General features: G+C 44.2%; 1 protein-coding gene across 5 annotated transcripts in view; it reads right to left on the reverse strand.

The window, feature by feature from the left end:
- DDX43 (DEAD-box helicase 43) overlaps nt 1-21,091 on the reverse strand; it is a 576,458-nt gene that overhangs the window by 384,530 nt on the left and 170,837 nt on the right. For all 5 annotated transcript variants that reach the window (XM_069235691.1, XM_069235689.1, XM_069235688.1 and 2 more), the window contains exon 10: nt 2,534-2,634. In XM_069235691.1, the coding sequence (XP_069091792.1) occupies nt 2,534-2,634 (101 nt within the window). The remainder of the gene's footprint in view (nt 1-2,533; nt 2,635-21,091) is intronic.

Below are 21,091 nucleotides of genomic sequence, written 5' to 3' on the forward strand. Positions count from 1 at the left end.
ACCCTTGGTGCAAAGGTACACACATTGGTCTGCAATGGTAGGTGGTCATGTTAAAATAATATTGTGCAAGCGCGCACACACTGGCCTGCAATGGCAGGCTGGACACATGTTAAAGCACCCTTAGCACAAGTGCGCACACACTGGTTAGCGACACTTCCTAACATATGGAACAAAGGCGCACGCGCACTTTCACACTATACTTACAGTGGGAAAGTGCCCTGGGCCCTTAGTTCACTAAAAGAGAATCACCAAAACTTATGGAAAGAGCAGATTTCCTAGGTGGGAAAAACCCACGTTGAGGTTCTTCACTACCGGGGCATGGTGTACCTGCCCTGCCTTCCACCTACCATCTGCTCTCAAGGTAGGGTAAAGCCCACTCAGGGTTGGCCAAGGAGTGAGAAGTGCCATCCTAAGCGCAACAGTGCTTCCACAGGCTTGCAATGGCAGGCCTGATACATGTTTGACAGGCCACTCTGGTGGGTGGCACGGCAAGGGCCTTAACCGTACTGGGTATGTGGTGTACCTTTTTACAGGGCACTCAGGGGAACAGCACCTCAACCAATCATGTGAGCACTACTTCCTGGCATGTGTAAAAAGGGTGTGCACACTTTCCCACAGCAGTACAGTGGGAAAGTGCCCAGAGTACAGAGTCAGCAAATAACTGGGAGGAAAAAGCCAGAGGTGTCAGGGTAAGAGATGCAGGCCGATAATATCATCACTTCACTCAAAAAATGACGATTTGGAATGACACTAGGTTTCACCCTATGGTGTAAAGGCAAAACAGCTTAGTCTTCTTTGACTTTTGCACTTGAGGGACATGGAACAGAAAATTGATAACAAACCTCATAATAAACTTCATAATAAAATTTCTACGCAATATCAGCCGCCCAGCCCATGGGTAACAGCGATTACTTGTGACGCAAGGGAATATCATGTGACGTTCTTCTTGCCCACTACTTGTGCCTTTCATTCGGTGCTTTGACTTCATGCAATGACCAATGATTCCAATTTAGTACACTGGCTTTGCATTAAATTCTAGTGGTGTCTGTCCAGTTCCTGTCCCATCTCGCCAAATGTGTAGTCATTCTGAGGTGTTTGGCACTAAACAGTACAAAGTAATTCGACATTGTGCTTGAAGTTAATTACGCAAGTGATTTTGCACAGTGAAGTTGACTGACACTGCTATCTCTGATGCTTTGTATAGAGCGGACTGCACAGATTAAAAGTGAAACAGGCCTATTATTAGCCTCCATTTATACATTTTTGGTAATTCATAGGTGAAATACAAGGAGTTAATTACCCCCATTTTTAATCCCATGCGAATAAGGGAAATGCAGATACTAAGGCCACGAAGGCTACACATAAGGGGAAAAGGCAGGTCTAAAAGAAGCAGGATTGTCAAGAAATGTTCACAGAGTCTCAGATTTGATGCACTACTGCCATCTGTTGGTCCATCTTTTGGATAATTTTAGGTCGCTTAAAAAGTGTTTTGAATTTGCACCTGGTTACCATCAGATCCGATGATAACAACAGTTCCTATATGCCCATTTTGCAATTAAGACATGTTAAGTCCATGTGGTTATGAAATCACAAATAGGAAATCCCTACTTGTAATTACCTATATTGGAAATTGCAAAATGTGACTACTACTGGGTAGAAATCGCATTGGGTAACGGCGCACAGGCCTTTTGCTCATAAGGAAAGGCAATTTAGCATTTCTTAATGGCCCGAAATACTGATTCGGACCGTTAAAAAATGATAAATGCTTTTGTACATATGGTCCATGGCCTCCTATTTGGTTCTGCTAGTGTGTATGGTTAATTTTTGCTTTGCTTCATGTTGTTATATACATGCAGGTGTGGTACGTTTAATTACATTTTTGGGAATGAACTGTGATAAGACCTCATAATGTGCAGTAATTCCAACTGTACTTTTGCCATCAACGTAATAGGCTGCAAAACTGACACCAACCCGAAATGAATACTTCTGGATTTATCCCTTGACTGTGACATAAGTAGACATAAATTGGTATTAATTCACACGGACCTGGACCCCTGCATGGTACTGGAGATCATCATCTGCAAATCCAGGGAATGCCCTAAAGACATGCTCAGATATTAGGTGGCTGGATGGAATACAGCAGAATCAAATCAGCTGGAATTTGTTAAAGATAACCCATGGGATACAGAAACTGATTTTTTAAATATTCAACACTATTGGCGCAGTAGCAGAGCTACTGCATAGTTGTAGTTTTTTTTTGTACAACAGTGTGTTGTTAACGTGACTGGGCAATGCATCACTGTTTACTAAATGGCAATAAAACTGTTTAAAAACTTTTTTAAAAAAGACACATTAAAAAGTTATTGCTTTGCTCCCCCAAATACCTTATCATGCTGTATGAGCATACATATCAATACAACGAGCATTTGTTACATTGATCATTTTCAGTTACGTGATCAATATGCAAGATGTTGTGCAATTCCCCGGGGGAAACCAACAAAATAATACACACATTTAAAAAAGAAACTGTTACCTTGTCATAATTGTCTGCCTGTCAGGGCGTATGTCGATCAAAATCTTCATTATCTGTGGTTCAAAACCCATATCTAACATTCGGTCAGCTTCATCCAATACCTTAAAAAAAAAAAAAGTACACATTTTTCTGTTGGGCATGCCTTTACAGGGCAGCATGTCATTAATGCGTGAGCGCTCTTAGCAGTTTAAAACAAAGATTGAACTCTAAAGCCATGTAAAATTAATAGAAGCATCTCCTAATGTCAATACATTCACCAGGATATTTATTTATATATGAATTACTGTACTCTTTTTAAAAACAAATGAAATATGGTAGCTGTATTTCAGAGGAATGCGTAGGTTTTACCTGGTGTCATCTTTCAAAAAATGGAATGACTAAATGCTAATCTTCAACGAAATCCTATGAAGAAAGCACGATCTTTTTCACCCCTATCCAAACTCCATTGTGGCGCTAAATGAAGCAGGGTGCTGCCCACAAGACAAACATTTTATTTTTAAATAATAAGTGCCACTATTTAAAAGAGGTAAAAGAATAATTGTTTTATATTATTCCTCATGAATCCTCTTCTAGAAAGCTTAGCTGAGCACTGCGAGGCCGAATCGTGGCTACACTTCCTCTTGAATGTTAACAATGCACACTTCCGTTTACTTCAGTGAACTCTGCATTCATGTGGTAGAGGGAGCGCTACGGCATTGCCTGGAAACGATTGAAACAAAACTTGAGATCATTACTGGCATCCACTGTGTGGGGGTAGGGGGGAATCACTCAAGATAAACACCTACATTTGGTATAAATGCAAGCGAAGAAAAGCGCTGAATAAGGCTTTCAGTAAGCCTGTTACCTAACTTATCCTACCAGCTGGCATAATCGTAATTAAGAAAAGAGGTAGCCTTGTCACCAGTTTAATTGTATGGGAGATGGTTAGGTTTAAAAGGCACACGAGCTTAAGCAGATTCAATGAATGTCCAAATCACAAACATGATCTAACCAGAACAAAATGATACAACCCAAGGTTCGTATCAATACTGCATTTAACCATATCAGTACAGAGGAAATAAAACAGTGAATGCCTACAGGGTAGAACTGTTAACCAATGAAAACCATAAAACTTGACCCCGTCAATATACTCATGCTGTGAAGAAGGAAAAGCTTGATCTTATATTGACCTTTGTGGGACATTTTGACGACTGTTTGGGAGATGTTAATGAGACTGGAATCCTATCCATAAGTCCACAAATATGTCAAATCAGTTGCACAAGTATACAGACATACAGTACATCTAGAACAGAGGTCTTCAAACTGGGGGCCTCAAGTCACCCGGGGTGGGGGACGGGGGGATAGGGCCACCAGGTTCTGGCCAAAAGAAGCATTATGCAGGTAACCGTGCTTTGTTTTAAGCAGAAAATAATGTCTTTCATTTTTAAAAAGGTAACAGACCTTAACTGCAATGTTTAGATAGGTCTAGACATATTTAAATATTGCCAACTCTATAGACCAATGGTCTTCAAACTGGGGCGGGGCGACCTCAAGTGATCCCGGGGAAGGGGGGGGGGGGGGGGGGGGGGGGAGGCTCTGCCCAAAAGAAGCATTTCACAGATAACAGTGTTTTGTTTTAAGCAGAAACATGTTATTTGATTTCTAAAATGGCAACAGTACTTAACTGCAATGTTTAAATACATCGAGACATATTTAAACATTGCCATCTTTATAAAATATTTGTGAAAAATTCTGAAGGGGGGGCAACGATTTTTCTTTTTCAACTGGGGGGCTCGGCATTAAAAAGTCTGGAGACCACTGCTATAGACTATTTGTAAAAAAAAATTCTTGCCACATAAATTGAAAATAAAAAGTAAACCAGTTGACATAAGAGAGCCGATAAAATGCTCCACAGCCACCATGAGCGTGAACGCGGAGAGACACAAAAGGAAAAAAACAGTTTGCTCACAGTGAAACGTGTAGCCAAAAGTGCAATTATCCATGTAACAGGGTTGATGGCCAAGGCGGTAACAAAACTGCCCCAAGGGGGGAGATACGTAAAGCATTTATGAATGATAAAGGATTTTTGAAAGGCAAGCTCATGAACTGGGCAGTCAGTTTTTCCAGGACTGTGCGCGAGCAGATACCGTTTAACCAGGTATCCCAACATTGGTTACTAATGCACTCAAGCTGGAGACACAAAGTTACTTCCTTTGTACATTTGGTTGCTAGCTGTATTCACCTACCCAAGTCAACGTTTACTCCAAGGGGTGGTTACTGGTTTGGAACTGGTTTGCATTATAACCCCTGTAACCACACAAACTTCAATGCTACGTCAGCGCTATACCATTTAAAATATTATAAACTAATGTTTGTTTATGGCCTTTTTAACGGATTTAAAGGTGCCAGACAATCTATCAGGTTATTTTTGCTGCTTCGTCAGCAGCCATAAATAAAGAGGGGCACTTGGTGGGCCCACGCCTTTGAGAATCTGAAAAAATAGTCTGAAGTCTAAAAATATTTTTAACACCAAAACACAAAAGCGAAGTTAGATTCCCAGACACAGAAAAAAATATTGTTTTATTATGGCAAAGATCTAGCTAAAGTCAAGTACAAGAGGTCAGTTAACGGACTTACAAGGGATGCAGTGGTCAGTGGCAGGTGTGGCAGGCCACCAAAGGACACATTCTCAACAGACTAGCAAATAAAGGTAAAAGAGGGAGACTAATGGTGCTGGAAAACAGCTAGCACGCAGAGCTGGTGTACCTTGTATGCCAAACCATAAAGGCAATAGTCATGACCGGCTTGTTGCAGTCAAAATGACTGTGTAGGAAATACTGTCAACACCTGGGCTAATGGGCAAGAAGTTAACAAGAACAACCAAGGAAATGTCTTAAACCACAATTTCTCTTGGGCTGTCAGCGCTAAAACAATGGTTCAAACAGTTTTGGAATCAGAGCCACCAATTTAAGCTACTAAGACACTACCCAAGACCTAGGATATTAAGTATGCTACACCTAAAGTTCTGCTGCAGTTGGAAAAGCGATGATACCATTTGACACAAGTCGAGAAATGTTAAGTTGTGGGGCACGGTTGATGTGGGTTCGCCACAGCTGCCCACCTGCAGTAGGTCCTGCAGGTCCCCTACCGTTTTTTAAAAGAGATGTCTTCACTTTGCCACTGGTCAAAAGGGCTGCCAGGTTTTCATGCAACTCACTTCCTCAACATAACCTCAACACTGGTGTCAATGCTGTTTGGTTCTTTATGTTCTTGGTCAGAGGCCTGCCTCTCTCCATGCAATAGGTAGGACAGCATCCTTTACTATAAATTTGGTCATAGAAGCAGGGCAACTTACACACTCCCAAGCTTGCTCATAGTATTGAGGAAAACAAACGAAGATAGCCCTGCTCTTGGTCAGATATCCCTGCATGCAATTCTCTTGGTCAGATATCCCTGCATGCAATGTAGTAGCTTTGCCAGAAGTCTGTACAAATACAAGGACTTCGCAAGATTTATTTAAAACTGGAACACTAACAGAAAGCCAAGGACAATAAAGTTGGAAATGCCAGTAAAACCACTATATCCATGCCACAGTTTCACAAGTCAAAATGGACTCCAGTGCACGATGGCATGCTCAAAAACAAGGATGACAGGTACTCAAGCTCTGTAACGACTTCAAGGCTAGGCAGTGTACTGTACACAACTCTTATGGACCATCATTTTTGTCCACACCCTGTCAAATCAAATCGAATCATTAACATTTATAAGGCGCGCTACTCACCCGTGCAGGTCTCAAGGCGCTAGGGGGAAGGGGGTTACTGCTGCTCGAAGAGCCAGGTCTTGAGGAGTCTCCGGAATGCGGAGTGGTCCTGAGGCTGGTGGGGAGGGTGTTCCAGGTCTTGGCTACCAGGTAGGAGAAAGACCTCCCACCCGCCGTGGAGCGGCGGATGCAAGGGACGGCAGCGAGCGCGAGGCCGGTGGAACGGAGGAGACGGGTTGGGGCGTAGAAGCTGAGGCGTCGGTTGAGGTATTGAGGTCCCTTGTCGTGGAGGGCTTTGTGTGCGTGGGTTAGAAGTCGGAAGGTGATCCTTTTGCTGACTGGGAGCCAATGCAAGTGTCTCAGGTGTGCGGAGATGTGGCTGTTGCGTGGGTCACGGTTTTTCTGGTGTCGGTGGGGATCCAGCGGAAGATCTTGCGGAGCATGCGGAGGGTGAGGAAGCAGGAGGAGGACACGGCGTTGACTTGTTTGGTCATGGTCAGCAGAGGGTCCAAGATGAAGCCGAGGTTGCGGGCATGGTCTGAGGGGGTTGGTGTGGTGCTAAGGACCGTGGGCCACCAGGAGTCGTCCCATGCTGTCGGGGTGTTGCCGAGGATGAGGACTTCCGTTTTGTCTGAGTTCAGTTTTAGACGGCTGAGCCTCATCCAATCTGCGACGTCCTTCATGCCATCTTGTAGGTTGGTCTTAGCGCTGGCGGGGACCTTGGTGAGGGAAAGTATAAGTTGAGTGTCGTCGGCGTAGGAGGTGATGATGATGATGTTGTGCTTGCATACGATGTCGGCGAGGGGGCTCATGTAGACATTGAAGTGTGTCGGGCTGAGCGAGGAGCCTTGAGGGACGCCGCAGATGATCTCGGTGGGGTCTGAGCGGAACGGTGGGAGGTAGACTCTTTGAGAGCGGTTGGAGAGGAAGGAGGCGATCCAGTCCAGGGCCTGGCCTTGGATCCCGGTGGAGCGGAGGCGGGTTATTAGGGTGCGGTGACAGACTGTGTCGAAGGCAGCCGAGAGGTCGAGGAGGATGAGGGCAACTGTTTCACCGTTGTCCATCAGGGTTCTGATGTAATCTGTGACTGAGATGAGGGCGGTTTCAGTGCTGTGGTTGGTTCGGAATCCGGATTGTGAAGGGTTGAGAAGGTTGTTGTCTTCCAGGAAGTTGGTAAACTGTGAGGCCTTCAGTAACCTACACACCTACTGATGCGTGTTGTGGTACATACACAGGACACAGAGAAAGAACAGTGGGTAAATTACAAGTCGGTGACAAGTGACATAAAATGTTAATAACCTTTAACTAATGATGCTGGAAAAAGTCTGAAGCCGGGATGAACTGAGTGGGGGATTGAGAAAGGTAGGACTGTCCCATGGGAAAAGACTATGTTTTCCAAGAGAGGGCAACTAGCTCTCTGAAATTATTTCTCTCCAAAGCACACAAAGACAGACAGGTTGGCGGCACCAGCTAACCGCTTCTTTTTTTTTTTATAAATGCCATCGTTGGGCCACTGCGTGTAGGTGTTCAAACTGCACAAAAGGGTTATCGGAAGGCTACTGCTGGACACCCCTGTCCCAAAAGTAATAAAGAAGAGTTCATTTTTCATGCAAAGTGTCCTAACCGTATGGTAGGTAATATGTGGCAGCATAACTAGCAATGCCAAAAAATAAGTAATCATAAAATGGGCTGGGAAATTGTATCTGGGCAAGTAAGAGTAAAGTCAGAGACCATATTGTGTTTGCTGACACAACTAAGTAGGAATGGGCCAGAGTGCACGGATCTGGGAGAACTGCGATTTGAGCAGTGATTTTAATTGAAATATAGAAGTGTGGGTACTCCGTTTTAAACATGTTTGCTGCTGAAGAGTGCCGGTACTCTCCCAATAAATGTATTACAGCAGCATTGAGAAATAGAAGCACTCTCCCTTCCAATTAAAGAAGTAGATACTTCATTCTGGGCAGTACCTACCGATTTAAAGCACAGGATCTGATCGTATCCGGTCAACGTTGTTTGCCGTCTGCTCCTACCATCTTATTTACAAGACAATTGTATTCTATTTCATAGTACAAACTGTCCTAATGCCGTCCAACCAAAAAATCATCAACGCTGCTGTAAACTGACTTCTGCGAACACATGTCCCAGCTTCACACGTTATCTGGGCAAGGCGTTCATTTATGGTGAAAACACGTGTTAAACAACAGGATGAGCTTTTTTGCCAGACTTTACAAGTGGACAATGTAGTCATTTGAAAAGTACAATATTTATGGGTTATGCATCACAGACAAACCACAGTTATTATAGACGTGGACAGGTGTGGGCGGAGAGCAAAGACAAATTCATGTACTATGTAAGAACGGCGCTGGGGCAGACCGGAAACAGATAGTTTAGATGTGACCGTAGGTCCTTAGTATCGTCTGCCCTCGTTTGGTGTCGAATGCCAATATATGCAACTGCTGTCTCTTTAATTAATACTTTCACTTTCAAAGCCAGCGTGCTAAACAATACACTTCATGCAATGGATGTTGCGTTTTCTCAAGTTAAAGCTATTAGCGTTGTAAACAAGAGGACGCGTGACAATGCATCTGTGAAGTGGCAGCTGCCGCAAATCCCCAGGGGAGGGCGGGCGATGGTGCGGATGGGGACGGGTGAAAAATAAAAGTAAAAGTAAAACAAAAAAAAAACAAAAAAAATCACGATTGCACTGAGTAGAAAATGAAAAGATAAAGTAAAATATGGAGCCTCCTATGTTTTCAGTAGTTGGCAGGTGCGCTCGAGGAGGGCTAAACAACGGAAAAGGCATGAAGTATGCATGGCTTTCACAAATGAAATCAAGTGGATTTTAAAAGGCAAGCCGACGAACCAATGAAAGTGATTGGGGTGACATGGGAGTGGTTGAAAGCCCACAAAGATTACAACAGAGGACAGAGCACTTGCGCGCTCGCCCCTAAAAACAGTCTTAGATGTCAGTAAGCATGAGGGACAACTGTGTAAAGGTTAAATCAGGGAACACACTAGTAAGCAAATTGAGATTCCATTGTGACATAATAAATGGAGTATGTGGGTACTTGTTTATGAGGCTTTTGAGGAGTCTTAGAACAGTAAATGATTTAAAGAGGGACAGTTGATCAGGTAGACACAGAAGACCAGATAAGGCTGACAACCTACAACATTGTTAACTGTGCACCCTTGCTGGGCTAACTAGAGGACAAAACAGAGAATTGCTGACAGATGGGCCTGGAGAGGATCAATAGAGTTCTCTGTACACCACTTAACAAATCTGACCCGTCTGCCAGAATAAAAAGTTTTGGTTGAGATTTTCCTTGAACATAGAATTACATCTACCAATTAAGGGGGTAGGAAAAAGCAATCAGGGTGCCAAGTTCAATCTCCAGGCACATATATGGAGAACAGGATGTGGAATGTGTTTCTGCAATTATTCGAGGAGGCCTGCCATTGGAGGAGATGGAGCAGAGGGCCAGGGAGAGGAGAATGATGTCGGCATATCATACCCTGTGAGGTCCGTCTGGGTACAATTACAATTATTTGGGCCCGAATCATGCTGATCTTCCTCGAGATACAAGGATTGGAGGGTACAGGAGGAAACGTGTAAAGCAGTGGAAAGTTCCACTTCAAGCCAAAAGCATCCCCCCCAGATATCCTTGCATCCTTTAACAGAGGGTACAGCATTTCGGGCACTGAGTGTTCTCTTGAATGCCAAAATAAGTCCATCTGAAGAGTCCCCCACAGTTGAAAAATGTCCTGGACTGCCTCTGAGTGAAGGTGGCACTCGTGGTTGGAAAGGTAATGCAGGCTGAGACTGTCTGCCAGGTGATTTCCCACTATGCAGATCTGAAAGTACTGTGCTCAGGACCAGAGCCATATTGCTTTCCCGCAGAGAAGACTAAGCCTTCTTCCTCTTGTTTATTAATACACCACATTGCAATTGTATTGTCCGTCAACATCTGGAATGACTGACTGCAAAGGGAAGGAAGGCGGGTCTTGGGAGCGAGACAAATCACCCTTAATCCCAACAGATTTATGTGCAAAGTCTGTTCTTCCGGTGACCAGAGGCTTCTGATGTCCCTTTCCTCAAGATGAGCTCCCGAGCCTAGAGTGGAGGCATCCATGATCACATTGCCACGGAAGGAAGGAGTAGAAATGGTTTCCAGTGTGAAAGGTTGCTGCTCACACTCTACCACTGCAGTGTCTTTGGAGAGCTTGATATTGGCTTATTGATATATGTTGTGCTGGAACCACTGACTGCCAGCATGCATGGGTGAACAACAGAATGGAGGAAGTTAGAAGACATAGCAGGTTTAAGTCCATCAGAATAGAAATGATTGCTCCATCGTAAAACACTGAAATCACAGCCTGAATGTCTTAAATCCTCTGAGGTGTAGAGAAGGCTCAACTCGATGTAGTGTCCACTACTGCCCCGAAGAACAGAATGCACTTACTGGATATGAGATTTCCTCTTGTGGATCGAAAATCCCAGGTCAAACAACCACCAATTTAACATGTGCATATGGCGAAACACCACTTCTGGAGACCTATCCGTAATGAATCAGTTGTTGAAGTTAGCGACTACTGGGACTCCCGTTCGTCTAAGATGGGCCGCAATCACAGTCATCACCTTCCAGAAGACTAGTGGTGTGAAAGTGAGGCCAAACGGAACAAATCGCACACTGAATGTTGTGATCCAAACATAAAGCAAAGGAACTTCCTGCGAGACTGCTCAATAGGGATGTGGTAGTATGTATACTGCAAATAGATTGACTCCATCCAGTCTTCAGCTTCCAGCACTAGCAGAACCTGTGCAAGGTTTCCTTAATGAGGAACTAGTTCAAAATCCAGAGGGATAGAATCCTTTTATAGAGACAAAGAAGTACAAGGAGTCGCATTCTTGACCACTTTCCTACTCTAGAACCAGCTTCACTGCACTCTCAAGGAGCAAGGATTTTACTTTCTGTTGAAGAATACACAGATGGTCCGACACGGGTACCTCTACCTGGAGAAGGTTGGGAGGTGGTGGTTGTAGGAACGTACACTCTTTCTGGCATGGGTACCCCCACTTTTTGCCTGTTGCAAGTATGTTTTTGACTGTTCACTGGGATCCCAGTAACTTTGCTCTCTCCCTTTAAACATGGTGCTTAGACCACAAACACCTCACATTTGGCATTCTGGTGCCCCCTTGTAAGTCCCTAGACTATGGTACCCAGGGCATTGGGGCACCAGGGGTCCCCCATCTGCTGCAGCATGCATTATGCCACCCATGGGGAGCCCATGCAAAGTGTATCTGCAGGCCTGCCATTGCAGCCTGCGTTAAAAGGTGCATGCACCATTTTTACTACAGATCACTATAAGTCACCCCTATGGTACGCCCTTCTAGCCTGGAGGGTAGGGTGCAGGTACCTTTGTGTGAGAGCACCCCTGAATGAGCAGAGGTGCCCCTACAAACTCCAGCTCAATTTTTATGGAATTCGGGAGTGTGGGGACGTCATTTTACACATGTACTCCAGCTACATAATAGTAACTCCGAACCTGGGCATGTTTGTTATCAAACATGTCAGAATCATACTCTAATACTGTTTCCAGTATTGAAAGTATGATTCTATGCACTCTGGGTGCTCCTTAGAGAGCCAACAGCATTGGTCCTACCAGCTTTCTGGGGTTTTCCAGGCAGCCCAAGCTGCTGCGACCACTCAGACAGGTTTCTGCCCTCCTGCTGCTTGAACAGCTCAAGACCAAGAAGGCAGAGCAAAGGATATCCTTTGGGAGGGGGGCGGGTAACACCCTCTCCCATTGGAAACAGGTGTTACATGGCTTGGAATAGGTAGCCTACCCAAGCCACTAGTATGCTTTGAAGAGCACTTTTGGTGCCCTCCTTGCATAAACCAGTCTGCACCAGTTAAGGGACCTCCAGTGCCTGCTCATATGCGAAACTGCATAATGGAAAGGGGAGTGACCACATCCCTGTCCATCACCACCTGAGGTTGTGTGCCCAGAGCTCCTCCAGAGGGCTCCTTGATTCTGCCAGTTCGAATCCAAGGTGGGCAGAGGCCTCTGGGAGCATCTGAGTGGCCAGATCACGCAGGTGATGTCACAGCCCCCTCCTGAGAGGTGGTCATCTGGCTAGGTGACCAATCCCCCTTTCAGGGCTAATTATGGTCCCTCTCTTGGGTGGGTCCTCAGAATAGACTTGCAAGCTTCAGCAGGACTCCTCTGCAGCGTCTACTTCGACTTCTGGCCAATGGAACCGCAACTGGACTCCACAGGAACCTGCAATCAGCACCTCCAGCAACAATTTTGCCCGCAACATCATTTCTCTGGCTCCTTCCAGATTCTGCAACATTTCCCCAGTTGTGCATCCTACAAGGGTGGCAAGTCGCAAGTCTGCACGAGAAGAAAGAAGGAATCTTTCTTGGAGTGATGGAGTCACTCCCCTGCACCAGTAGGCACGAATAGCAACGACGACTGGCTGCACCGATCTCCTCTTATCCTGAGCTGCGTAGATCTGGATCAAGGGTGGTGGTCTGGAGTGGTCACCATGGTCCTCTCTGCCGGCTGTCCAACTTTAGTGAAGGTAAGCCCTTGCCTTCCCACCCAGGACAGTACCACGTGTACCCAGTCTCTTGCAGCTACCACGGCTTGTTTGCATCTCTTCCAAAGGATCTTCAGGCTCCGAGAAGCCCCAGCCCGCAGTACTCTTCCATGTAACGCACAGCCCTCTGCGTGCTTCTCCCGCAGCGTGGGACCCTTTTTCAGTAGTGCTGCGAGAGCTCCTCTGCAACTCTTGGGTCCTCTTCCATTGGGTCTTATGTGGGGGGTGGCCTCTCTGCATTGCAGAGGGTCCTCTTGGACTTCCCTCCATGGGTTAAGTCGCCCTGGACCGTCCTGGCCCCCGGCAGCTCCACCTTTCATCTACCGCAAATCTTGCCTTTGCCAAGGCTTTTGGTGGCTTTTCCACACCAGACAGACAGACTGCAATCTTTCATCCAGTGCGGGACGTCAACTGCATCCTCCAGGGACTCTTCACCAGCTCCAGGCTGCATTGTTGACCGTCTTAGCCCTACTGTTGACCAGCTCCTGCAACCACCGACGGGTAGTTAGTGGCTCCTGCCACCACTGGGCACTTCTGAGTTCTGGACTTGGTCCCCTTCTTTTTCAGGTCTTGCCTTCGTCAGGATCCACGGCTGGTTTCTTGCAGTCTTATATGGGTGGTGCATTATTCTTCTTTTCAGTCCTTTGTGTGGTTTGTGGAACAACCAGTAACTTACTCCTTTCTTCTTGGTCGCCGGTGGGAGAGGAAGGGGGGGGGGGCTAGGGGAGTGGGGGTTGGGGGAGAAACACTGGGGTACTTTCCTTTTGGGGTTCCTAGTTCCTCCAGCTCCACTCTACAGATTCCATTTACCTAGTTGAGGGTCCTGTATTTGCATTCCATTTCTTTTAGTATATGGTTTGGTCTCCCCCTACGGTCACTATTGTCTATTATTATTGCACTGTTTTCTATTGCTTTCTATGCCTATTTGTGATTACTAGTGTACATATTTAGTGTGTTTACTTACCTCTTATTGGAGAGCTGCCTATCTAGTACTTCTGGTAATACTGTCACTAAAATAAAGTACCTTTATTTTTGTAACAATGTGTGGTTCTTGCATATGTGTAAATGTGGTGTGACTACAGTGGTATTGCATGAGCTTTGCATGTCTCCTAGATATGCCTTGGCTGCTCATCCACAGCTACCTCTAGAGAGCCTGGCTTATAGACACTGCCTACACTTCACTAATTTGGGAACAATGGACCTGATATAAGGTGTAAGTACCAAGGGTACCCACCACACAGCAGGCCAGCTTCCTACAGTGATTAACCAAATTGTTTCCATAACTTGCAAGACCCAAAGGTCTGGAGTAATGATTCTCCATGCTCCTGAAAAGAAAGATACCCGCCCTCTAGTGGGTTGAGAGTGTTAGGGGAAGGCTAAACTAGGATTGCTTCCCTGCAATGGCTGGGGAAGAGGAGGAAGTTAAGGAGGAAAGAGGTATGGGTAGGGAACACAGTCGTCCTCTGCCACATCCTCTGTAGTTCTTGTAGAGGGGGTTTGATTGCTGTTGCTGATGAGTATATTGTGGTTGTCCTAGAAAGGAAAAACCTCTCCTAAACCCCCAAAACCTTTTAAATTGTCTGCAATCTCTGGATTGTGTCTGCAGACCTAGTAAACATGCAGTTGGTTTGCTAGCTTTAAATCTTTCTAACGCTGATTCAGCTTTAGTGCCTTAGAGTTTAGAGCTTTCAATGGATAAATCCATGAGTGTTGCTTGGACATCTTGTGAAAACCATGAGCTTCTCAACCAGGTATGTACATGCAGGGAGTCTGAAGCGCCCATGGCTTTTGCTACAGAGTCTGCAGTGTTGACACCTGATTGGATAATTTCCTTTGTAGCTGCCTGCCCATCATCTATCAGCTCCATAAAATGAGACTGGAGGTCTGAAGCTACGTTAGGGATGACTGCATGAGCAGTGTCGGTCACGCAGGTTCTCATTATCCTAATGAGGCTACTGGCAGAATCACATAGATTGTGGGGTACTAGGTACAATTCCACACCATATAACACCTGTCGGTCTAATCCGGGTTTTCCGGCTAGCTAGCAGCACCTCATCTCTGCCCAAGAACAGGGATAATTGTGGCAACTGGGCGCATGACGAGAAACACTCCTCAGGGGAATGGTGGCCGATCAGATCTCACCCCTTTTACCCAGATACATTATTCTCACACAGGAAAAGACAAACAGAGGCAGAATATAATTCAATAAGGGTTTATTGAAGTAACCGCATCTTAGAGAAAATGGCATGTATTGCAAATAACTAGGTTGATAACACACACTAGAAGCAAGAAAGTGACAGAGTGGGAAACACAAAAACAGTCCCAACATACTGTCACTAGGAGTGATGTATATATATAATCTCCTACCTAAGTTATGTTGGAGCACAGCGTTATAAGCCCTAATCTGCATTTTAGGCTTCCCCATGAGAAAACATCATCACTCACACCTGAGCAAGGAAGCCTGTAGTCTAGAAAGACACCGTCTCCATAAAGGCCAGGGATTTAGTATCCTAAGCAAGCAGCTGTAGCGAAGGCAATCAGCATGCAGTTGTGGTCATCTGGCTAGAATCTCCCTCTAATGTGTATGGGACAAAGGAGTGTTTTTATAATAAGACTGCTGATATTCTAAGAAAGTGTACCCACGTAGTTATATATATATTTCTGTGAATGTTGGAGACAGCGCACCACTTTTTCCGGCAACCCTATCAGACTGCGACCATGAGGAAAGCGCAAAGTGAAACGTTAAGAATGTGATGCTTTCCTAGGTGAAGGAACAAATAGAGAAATACAACAATACCGTAAATGTGGCTAATGCTAGAAAAATAAAGCAATGCTGAATACAATGTAATTGGGCTAAAGTGCACAACGGCTGGCCTAGTTTGCTAAAATAATGTGTCTAAAATATGGGTAAAATAGCTATAACACCCTCTCCTTGCCGGTTCAAAGCCTAATAAAATCTATTTATAAAAGCATATAAACATGAATGTCAATAATGACAACTTGAAAGATACTTGAGCATGAAGAAAAAAGACAATTTAAAACTACAGCAGTGGCGCCAATAAAAACAAATTCAAAAGTCAGTGTCATTTTTAAAATCACCAATTATATCTGGGACAAATTAAGTCAGGAAATATTCCACTTCGGCAGGTAGTAAAATATCCAAGTTGATTCCAAGGAAAAGCATAGAGCACTCATGTTCCAAAGTCTGAGCTCAAGAGAGACAGCAGCATTCCGTGTTGTGCCCAGTGTTGCGTTAAAGAGTCGCATTGTCCACAAAGGGCAACTCAGACAGCTTACCATAGCAAACATACCCTCAACACGCATGTCTGGTAATGAGGACTCATCGAGAATATCAACAGATCAGAGTCCAATAAAAGTAAGCGCCACGTAGAAAGACAAACTTTCAGTGCACAAAAAGGCATCAAAACATGGCCTGCACACAATCCAGAACCAGTCTGAATGATAGAGACCAGTCACACTACAGTTGTTTAAGGAGAGGTGTTCCAAAATACTGCATCATGAGTTCTCAACACAGCTGCACTGGTGGAAACGCTTTCAGTCCTCCTTGTTGTGACGGAACAGCCATTGCGCAGAAAATGTAGCAACAGCAAAATACCAACTATTATAGCCAAAGTAATCGGGAATCCCCCGAAAACACACGAAAATACTTAGTGTGCGGCTGAAGGTATTAAGCCAAATATAGAGAAGGTGTAAACAAAACCAGAACAAACTGCTTTAAAGAAATGCTAAATTCCAGTAGTATTGGACGTGCTGATATTCTTCCCACAAGTTCACTAAAGTGTCTCGGAAGATCTTTGCTTAAAAGAGACTGAATTTCTGCAGACTACCTCGCAACTTGTAGCGAGTAGGTCTCTTGCGGAGATGTAAGTGCCACGTTTTTTAAACAAAGCCTTGAGTCTTGCCAAATCTCTGGTATTTCTCGTTGTTGTGTGGCTGGCGGGAGGAGACATTCATGCAGCATGTGACAATTTGGGAGACCGAAATGGCATAAGCTATTCCAGGTCGCATTCCCCAACACCTCTCACTGTTAAGGAAGACATAGCTGCCATTTGAGAGCACCTGGAACGCAGGTCTAATCTAGGGGACTGGAACTCCCTTCAAATAGCAAGCCAAGTTCGCTGCTGAGGCATTACATGCCCTGTGCAAGGACAGCTGTTTGTAAACCATTAAGTGGCTCACAAAAGTCGTGCACTCACTACCACTAAGAAAGACTTCTTTCATGCCATTGAAGCATTTGTACAAAAAGGGACGCTCCCACACCTCAAGTATGTAACTATCTCGCAGCCTTTCAATTCTGCCTAATGGAATGGGTTTCAAGCAGGCTATGAATCGAAATGTTGACATAAGAAAATGTATAACTCCGTGGTATTAACCATTCAGCAGATAGTATTTCAGCCACAGTAAAAGGCAACTTTTCTAATTTCTCGGTTTAGCATGACCTAAGTCGCCTCCTTCTAAGCCATTATTATTTGTTGTTGTGTTAAATTAAATGTTGAAAATATGTCCCTTGCGCTAAAGTGTTGCCAGGGAACGGGACCTGCTTTCAGTGTTTTTGGTGTTCAACCTAATTGCATAATGGACTTTAACTGACTCTGTCCATGGTGTAAAGATGAAATGTCACTCTGTACTATGTCTATTGCAGACGATACAATGTTATTAAAGTGTATATCCAGTCAGACAAGGTGTTAATACCATTATCTACAATGGCTAATGCTTTCTGTACATTTTCCTGATCAATCTGCCTTAACCGTGCAGCCGCGTCTTGTTGGGAAAGTTTCCAAATCTCATTATATACTGCGTATAGGAAGTGCTTTCTGCGTGGTTTTTTAGGGCCTAACAGGAAGTCCTGTAAATATGTTTCATTAGACAAGAGTCTGAGGTGTTCTTTAACAGCATCTAGTGAGGCACTTTTCAACCAATGCTGACATAGTTTACCTACGCTGCATGTTGTCACTATACCCGAATGTTCCAAGGGCACATAGCGAGCGTCTGGCCTACTTGGTCTAAAACCCCCAGTGAAATTCAGAAGGTATATGGCACCCGTTGGTGTCCACAGGCCACAATAACCACCCACCAGGATGTGAAAGTGATGTGTTAAGTGTTCCGAGCTGATCTTCAGAAGCATGTATATACTTTTGCTATTTATAAAGTTTTGCAGAAGTAGGAATACTGGGCGCGTTCAATTCCTTAATTTTAACCAAGTCTAAACAACTTGTTTGTTGTACCGTTTCATTTAAAAATATCATTTGAAAAGGTATCAGGAATGCTCTCAATAAAGCTTCCTTTCCCCTTATTTGCCAATTTTTTGTTCCCCACACACTTTTCAAGTCGATTGACTTCAACCAGTAGTGATAGCCTTCAATAGCTAACCGGGAAACAAAGGCATCAGAATAAATTAATTTTGTATCAGTCAATAAAACATGTCGACTTTCCATCACTGGCAATTTGAAATCATATGACTCAGCATTTATAACATTGTTGCCCATAGAAATATGCACACTTCAGTATACATTTTGGAAACTCCCTACTGGTGGAGTCAGACAGTGTTCCCAATGTGTGTAATTAAAAAAAGTATTTGGGATACTTGCTCAGTGAATGAAATTATGCCCATAATTATAACAGAACACATCTCCATAATTTTCTTTGGATTGATATACATCCTCATTTTCAAATATGGTATAATACTACAAATCAGACATCACAGAATCAACTGTTTTCACATGCCAATCATCAGAAACTACTCAGGGTGTAATTACAAAATTCATAGAAAGTTTGAAGACAGACAGAATTTGAATGTCGTCCGTCGAGCCACATATAAGAAATAATACTTTATCCCACAACAATCCCATCAGGAATTGGTATAGCAGAAATGGTCACTAGGGACAAGTCTCTGCAGACTTTGTGTGAAGAAAAATGTTGTTTTAGGAGCTCATCCACCAGTTCAACTGTAGAGCGTTCAGGAAGGTAATTACCATGTATCAGTAAGATGAAAACTATGAAACCCAATCCAAAGGACAAAGGCAAGTACAATTAAGAGCCATAGATAATTCCATGGAAGAATGAAATAGTTAATTTAGAGCCAAATTATCAGCTGACGTGCTATTGACAGTTCTGTTGCAGTAGAGGCAGATGAGTCAGTAAAAGTGTCATTGATGTCTGCAAAATATCCAGAAAAAGTTTGTGCAATACTGGAGCCATGTTTGTAAGAGGAGAACTTGCAGAAGACTCCCTTGGTGGTTCATGGTAGACTATGCTATCCGTTTGTGTAGAATTTGAATACAATTGATCAATATTGTTTGTAGTAGTAGAAATTAGTGGAAACAATGAAGGCTCATTTTCCACCCTCTCCAAGCTCGGAGAGGTGTCAGCGTTGCTGCTTAAAACCTTAAAGGAACATCCTGGTCGGTAGTGAGAGGGATTCGGGTACTACCCAGGAGTCCTCTAGGTCTGCTGTGCAGGGTCTGCCATATGGTGTAGCTTGACATGGTCGATGGAGATATGTGATTTTCTTTGCAACCAGTGGTAGAAAGAGAATTCTGGAACCATTTATTCCATAGAACCGGTGCACAATAAGAAGGACCAAACTCCCCTTTCAAAGCAATCTTTTCACGTACTAGATCCCCAACCATTGGAATCCAGCTGGTAGATGTTATTGGTACAACCTTTATTCCCAAGGAGGAGGCGCTGGCAGATGGACTGTCTTCACAGAACTGTTTTAAGTCATGCAAGATAGTGACACATTAATTTATGTCAAAAGGTTTATCTGACGCCATCAATGTCTGGAACATATATTTGTGTTCCAAACAGGCATTCGTATGAAGTACGCCCCCCACCACCAAGGGACCTTCTGGGCAGATTGTAACGTGCTCTCTGGACTTCATACAGGTGTGTAGGCCAACTACAACCAGTGTCTAATACTCTGGCTGTTAAGGATTGCTTTAAATCTCGGGTTTGTTGCTCCACTATTTCCATCGTGATGAAATGGAGACAAGTAATACAGTTGGACCCCTAACGAAGCCATGGTGTCCAGGAAAAGCCCTCGAGGTAAAAGCAGGGCCCTGGTCCGAGCGGAAAGCCGCAACAGAATATGTGTTAATGAGGACCTGCAAATTTTTCCTAACAGTCTGAGCGTCAGATGAGAGTTGTGGCCAAACCCATAGAAATCTGGAGCATGAGTCGGAGACTAAATCTCATTATATACTGAATTTGTATGGACTATCACGTGTCAGAGGACCACAATGGCCCAAGTACACACATGAAAATGGTTTGTTGGATATTAAGAGGGGTGTCCGCGGTGGGTCCTTTTATTTGAAGAGCAATGTCACAACAAAGGGCATACTGCTTGGTCTGTTTATAGAGACCGGGCCACCAGTAATGTGCTTGTAACAATGATGTTGTAGCCACCACAACAGCATGGGCAGAAGCAACTACCCTTATGCATTACTTTGAACAGTTCTGGTCTTTGGTCTTTATTGGGAATCACACGACTACCACCCCTGGTATAGGGCTGTATTGAGGCATGATATGTGGTAGGAATATTTAGTAGGATATGCTTTTGTTAAGGGCGTGCCGTCAGCCGAGGCTTTCACAGCTACCAGTGTTCCATCATCCAATTTCGTTCTAGAACAAGTTACTACAGCAACAAAAGCCGTAGCTACTGCAGATTTGGCCAAGGTGTTGTCTTCAACGTGTGTTACAACACGCTGATGTCCTAGTTTATGTACAACATGGACATTGGGTAGCGTTCACTTCAGATCCCCTAATTTCCCCCACAGAAGTCTGTGTTTAATGGTGTTGTCTTTAGAATCTCTGAACACATTCTGGTGCAGGTAATGCAGATATTCATTGAAGGACAGGATAATAGTACGAATCACAGAAAGTCAGCGTTAGCTGTTCAGGATCAGTGTGTTCCAATGACTTCACCAGAGCCTTAAACTCTGCCAGTTGTGTGGAAGTTGACATCTTTCATGTTTCCACTCACGGCTACGCACAGTGTTTAGTGCCTATTGCTGGTTGTGCTTAACCATCAGTATACAAAATTGTTTGATATTGTTCAATAGGCAGTGTGTTTGTTAGAACTGGGTATTCAAGCTCATACTGAAAAAATTCTTGTGCTTGTAATTTTGAGTAAAAAATATAGTCAACATAAGTGGACGTTAGAGACATTGCCCATTGGATCCAACATGGATGTAAT

Source organism: Pleurodeles waltl, chromosome 5, assembly GCF_031143425.1.
Source record: "Pleurodeles waltl isolate 20211129_DDA chromosome 5, aPleWal1.hap1.20221129, whole genome shotgun sequence".
Lineage (NCBI taxonomy): Eukaryota > Metazoa > Chordata > Amphibia > Caudata > Salamandridae > Pleurodeles > Pleurodeles waltl.